Genomic DNA, 6,000 nt, shown 5'->3' on the forward strand with positions numbered 1-6,000 from the left:
TGAGTGAGTGAGTTTCCCCTGAGAACAGCCGGCACCACTGAAACGGCGCTGCAGTCCATTGCGTCACATCCTGGGCCTCCTGTGAGCGGGAGCGCGCGCCGCTTCACACTCTTCCCAGTGATAAAGTGCTGTTTCCGGAACCTCACGTGCAAAAACTCGCGCACTGGAATTTCTATAAAATCAATAAGTTCTCACAGATTTCAGGGCCGCGGACACGCGTTTCTACCCACCTCTTCTCTGAGAAATATGCATGTCCGGAAGTCCGTTCTTGCACGGCATCCAGATCTTGTGCAGCGGGTTCTGCGCGAGCTCCCGGGGCAGAGCTACCGGAGTTAACGTCACAGCTTGAGTGGAACTCATACCGGTGGAGTTGACATGCCGCGCGCGCCCCGACTGCGAGCAGGAGAGCCGACACTGAGTCTGAACTGCAGAGCTGAGGAGCAGCACAGGGACTCTACCGTAATACCCGGAAAACACACACAGCACGCCTTACAGACAGGAACCTCTTTAAGTGTAAAATAAAATTCACAAACCTCCTCAGTACTGGTTTACTTGTAGCCCTTTATTTATTTATTTATGATGTACTGTTGTTTCCATGATGAACTAATAACGTGCACTAACCCTCAGCACGTCAGATTTAGATTTATCTTCATGTCACAGTTCAGTTTACTCTGGATATAAATACCAGGCCATAAGAACATTAGGATAAGAGTTAACAGGGTACAGCAAAACTAAAACACAATGTGTGATTAAAAAACCAGAAGAAAATAGAGTGGATGTATGCAGGGCCGGCTCTAGGTCTTTGGCTGCCCTAGGCGAGATTGAGTTTCGGCAGCCCCCCCCCCAAGAAAAAACCCCTCTAATAACATCTAAATAAATAATCACTCTATTCTATTACTATTAAACAATGTACGGTGCATGGACAATAAACAAGAAGTCATTTTTATCTTTTTCATTATTGTTATCATTATTCACATAAAGTGTCACAAAGTAAAATGACCACACAAATTCAATACATATCTCCATATAATGGGCAAAAACTCTTCCGCACCCTGTTCAAAGTGTAGTGCATGGACAATAAACAAGAAATTATTTTTAGTTTCTTTTTTGCTATTAAAAGTTAAGTCGTCTCTGAAGAATTAACAAATTAAATGAATAAAAAATTCTACAATTCTAAATTGTGCAAACTTAAGCACCCTGTTAGGACATCAATGGGCTGTATTTTCAAACAAAAGTGCTATTATGGGTTCTTTGTTATTGAAGTCTATTGCTGTTTGCATCTAGTTAGCTAGGCAGACATTGATTCAGGCATCTAAAATATTAATTTGCCACTATAATGGTTGATACGAGAGATTAGATCAGACTTACCTGTATACTTGGCTCCATTTGTTTCTTCCTGTAGCCTTCATTTGCACCCCTGCGCCCCCGAGAGTTTGGATTTCTTCATTTAAGCACTTGTAGTCTGGGCTACTTTTTGCAGTGGATAGCCATTCTCATTCCCCGATGAACACCGCTCCCCCCCGCCCCCCTTATAACCTATCATTGTGCATTTTTAGTAGGCATAAGGAAATCACCGACCTCTACTGCGTAGGCTACACTTGTTTTTCAACCTTTTTGAGCCAGGGCACACTTTTTTCAATGAAAAAATCTCAAGGCACATCACCAATAGAAAATGTTGACTGAAACTAAAACGCTGTTGCCAATATTTACAATATACAGTCATTCTATAATTTTCCACGGTACACTTGGTGATCTCTCACAGCACACTAGTGTTCCGCGGTACTAGAGTTCGGCAGCACAGTGGTTGAAAACACTGTACACCACTGATGCACTTGGTAACATCTCCATTCAATAACTCCATCCCTCCTTTTTGGTGGAGTTTTAGTCGCCCTTGGCGCCCCTGGGCACACTTTGCGCTCTAGGCAATTGCCTAGGTCGCCTGTAGCAATCGCCGGCTATGATTACATGGCCAAAACAGAGAATAGCCGCGGATGCGCACTTGCACACCCGAAGACACACTATAGACAGGGCGAACCACTGTTGAGCGCTTATTGTTTCATGATTAACAACCACCACCACCACCCCATCCCACCCTGCTTTTTTTTGACAAATTGCACCCTGACTACATGCTTTGCTGTACAATTAAATTAGGCTAAGACATTATAATGCTGACTCGTTTTCAGAATAGTGGAAGTCATAATTTTTCTCACCCCGTTTCTGCGCCCCTGGATGGACGCAGCGCCCTTAGCATTTGCCTATATTGCCTATGCCACGGGCCGGCTCTGGATGTATATATGAACTGTGTAGTGTGATTAATAATACTGTAAATATTAATGAACAGGATGTGTGAAGATGTTAATACTGTGTCTATTCATATGTGACTGGTTTACTGTTAATGTAAAAGCTTCTCTTCATTATTACCTGATGTGCTAAAGATTAGTGCATGCATTAATTCCTCACTATGAAATCAGTATATACAGTATATTAATATATGATTTATTCATGGGCGGCACGGTGGTGTAGTGGTTAGCGCTGTCGCCTCACAGCAAGAAGGTCCGGGTTCGAGCCCCGTGGCCGGCGAGGGCCTTTCTGTGTGGAGTTTGCATGTTCTCCCCGTGTCCGCGTGGGTTTCCTCCGGGTGCTCCGGTTTCCCCCACAGTCCAAAGACATGCAGGTTAGGTTAACTGGTGACTCTAAATTGAGCGTAGGTGTGAATGTGAGTGTGAATGGTTGTCTGTGTCTATGTGTCAGCCCTGTGATGACCTGGCGACTTGTCCAGGGTGAACCCCGCCTTTCGCCCATAGTCAGCTGGGATAGGATCCAGCTTGCCTGCGACCCTGTAGAACAGGATAAAGCGGCTACAGATAATGAGATGAGATTTATTAATGTGCCTTATTATAATGTTACTGATTTATGAACATTAAAATTTTACTCATTTATACAATAACAATATTTGATTTGATTTATTTGGCAATAATATAGTACATAAAAATGATGATAAAGGTATACAAAAAAAAAGATCCAAAATAAACATAAGTACAAAAAAGTACATAATACTGTAGATATTGCTGGGATAACACAAAAGTTATAAACTTATTTCCATTGTGGTCCCCATAAAGATGACAAAAGAGAGAAATAAACCTAATACTAATAAAAATTATACAAAAATTACTAAAAAATAAATCATTATTCTCAATTGAAGTCATAACATAAGACTTAACATTTTTCTTAAAATTTAACAACGATTAACTAGAATTGACTAAAGCAGAAGAAAGACTGTTCCATAACTGAGCACCATTATCTCATCTCATCTCATTATCTCTAGCCGCTTTATCCTTCTACAGGGTCGCAGGCAAGCTGGAGCCTATCCCAGCTGACTACGGGCGAAAGGCGGGGTTCACCCTGGACAAGTCGCCAGGTCATCACAGGGCTGACACATAGACACAGACAACCATTCACACTCACATTCACACCTACGCTCAATTTAGAGTCACCAGTTAACCTAACCTGCATGTCTTTGGACTGTGGGGGAAACCGGAGCACCCGGAGGAAACCCACGCGGACACGGGGAGAACATGCAAACTCCACACAGAAAGGCCCTCGCCAGACCCAGGGTTCGAACCCAGGACCTTCTTGCTGTGAGGCGACAGCACTAACCACTACACCACCGTGCCACCCTAACTGAGCACCAGTGATACAAAATGAAAACTTACCATAAGCACCAAAATGAAGAATGACAAATGAATGTTGACTAGAATGAGTATTATGAGAATGTCTTCTTGAGATGGAAAGGAATTGGTCAGAAAGGTACTTGGGAGAAATCCCATCAAGCACTCGGTACAGATGATTTAGTTTTAATTACTCTATACCGGATAGGGAGCCATCCTAAGATTTTGAAGTGTTCAGTAAATAATGATGTTCTTGGCTGTAAATTTAGAGTAAAATGAACCAATTTATTCTGGGAAATCTGTAGTTTTGTTTTCTTGGTCAAACTTGAGTACCAAAAAGAGCAGGCATAATCATAGTGACATTGCACCAATATTCTAGTTATTTATTAGAGCTATAGTTTCTATTTCTTGAAGTTTCTTTTTTATTTTTGAATTATTGATTTAATGACCAAAGAGGATAATAAATATACGAACTGAAAAATAAATATAACTTTAATAATGATGGACTGCGACTTCCACCACTGTTACTGTAATAAAAAGAGGATATTACTTTGAGAAAAATAAAAATTTCTCCATGATGTCAAACATTTTTAAAAATCTGATGTGACATTCACTGGATTCACTCAGATATCAATTAGATCATTGCAATTTTAGTTGATGAAGTTGGTTCTCTTCTAGTTTGTTTATAATCTGACCGACGAGAAAAACATGATTTGATTAAAAAAGACACACCAGGGCGTTTTAACTTTACCGTAAATCACCGGATAGATCAGCCCGAGCTCGGCTGAGGGAAAACAACACGTTCACATGCCGAGCGCGTGGGCGGCGAATGTTGACGCGGCTCCGTCCAATCAGAGTACTGCTCGTCGGTGAGCTCGGCCAATCACAGATCGGACAGAGTGCACGACGAGGCGTGGACAGCACCCGGTGCACACCGTGCAGGAACCGGAGGGCTCGTGCTTTTCAGAGAAAAACCTCAGGCGCGAGCCCCGCGTTCAGGCTGGAATATTAATATTGTCTCCGTTATCTGCAGCCGCGGGTCCTGTTCCGCAGCGTCGCAGCAGCTGGAGCCGCGTGTGCTCTTATTCATCTTTATTAAAGATCACGTGCGCTTTAAGTATACCTCCCTGCTACTGATCAGAAAAATAATGCACTTTTGTATGTTTTTCTTGCTGCAGTGCAAGGGTTCACAAACTTTTATGCAAATAAAAATTGGACATTATGATTTTCTGCGACCCCAAGCCTACATTTTTAATTTCCAGATTTATAATATAGGACTACTGTAACTTTTGAACATTTTTATTGTCAGTAACATACGTGTGTGTGCTAGAAGTGATTAAAAAGAACAAAGAAATATTCCTTACACACTGACTTAAAATGGATATAAAAGTTTACTTACTCACTGCTCATCGTGCCGGTGGTACAGGCCATTTTTCCGCACCGTGTTGTCCCACTGTCCCAAAATGTTACCAGCTGCCTGTTCTCTTAGCCCAGTACATTTCCAACTTATAACAGGACCAAAGATAATGGGTGAGAGTCCCCGTCTTGCATTGTGATGAAAGGGCATCGTTGAAAGCATGTCTGCAGCTGGGTGAGAAACCAGTACGTCCTCTGTAAAATCTGGTACTGGATTTATCATGTTTCCAGACATCATCCCAATTATCCTCACTCAGAGATATTGATAATTCCTTCTCCCATACCAGCTTAATCCCAAGTGCTGTATTCAAAGCCAAATATTCCTTCAGAGTATTATAAAATACGGTATATTCATGGATTATTACCTTGTTAATTTCTTAAACATTTACAGTAGTTTAGAAACAGGAGGTTTGTGTACCTGTGTAAGTAAACATCTTAAATTTGCATGATATCTCCTAAACATAAACTTATACAGTTGTCACAGACAAGTAAAGTTGTTGCAAACACTTTGTTCGACACTGTGGCCTGTAGGTAGCCTGGGAAATCCCATGCTGCTTTGCACAATCGTTCCGATCTGAAAAGACAGCATGGAAACTATGGTCTAAAGGCTCGCCTGAGTTAGGGAGCCAATCAGAGAGTGGGGAGGGGTGGAAAGACGGTGACGCGTACTACTCGACAAACGGAAGCTTGTAGTTTATTTGGGACTGTTTACGGATCACATTTAAAGGAACAGTCCACCGTACTTCCATAATGAAATATGCTCTTATCTGAATTGAGACGAGCTGCTCCGTACCTGTCCGAGCTTTGTGCGACCTCCCAGTCAGTCAGACGCAGTCAGACGCGCTGTCACTCCTGTTAGCAATGTAGCTAGGCTCAGTATGGCCAATGGTATTTTTGGGGGCTGTAGTTAGATGCG

The 6,000-nt window shown here is 42.2% G+C and overlaps 1 protein-coding gene across 5 annotated transcripts in view; it reads right to left on the reverse strand.

Moving 5' to 3' along the window:
* Positions 1–5,179, reverse strand: part of pfkfb4b (6-phosphofructo-2-kinase/fructose-2,6-biphosphatase 4b) — a 40,590-nt gene extending 35,411 nt beyond the window's left edge. For 2 of the 5 annotated variants that reach the window (XR_009654602.1, XM_060920274.1), the window contains exon 1: positions 231–445. Coding sequence is in view for 3 of the 5 variants with exons in the window: in XM_060920274.1 (XP_060776257.1) it covers positions 231–360 (130 nt within the window). In the remaining 2 variants the exon portion in view is untranslated. Of the gene's footprint in view, positions 1–230; positions 450–5,067 lie in introns of those variants that run through there. The other 3 variants (XM_060920277.1, XM_060920276.1, XM_060920273.1) reach the window with 3 other exon arrangements.
* Between the last annotated feature and the right edge of the window lie 821 nt (positions 5,180–6,000).

The sequence above is a fragment of the Neoarius graeffei genome, chromosome 4 (assembly GCF_027579695.1).
Source record: "Neoarius graeffei isolate fNeoGra1 chromosome 4, fNeoGra1.pri, whole genome shotgun sequence".
Lineage (NCBI taxonomy): Eukaryota > Metazoa > Chordata > Actinopteri > Siluriformes > Ariidae > Neoarius > Neoarius graeffei.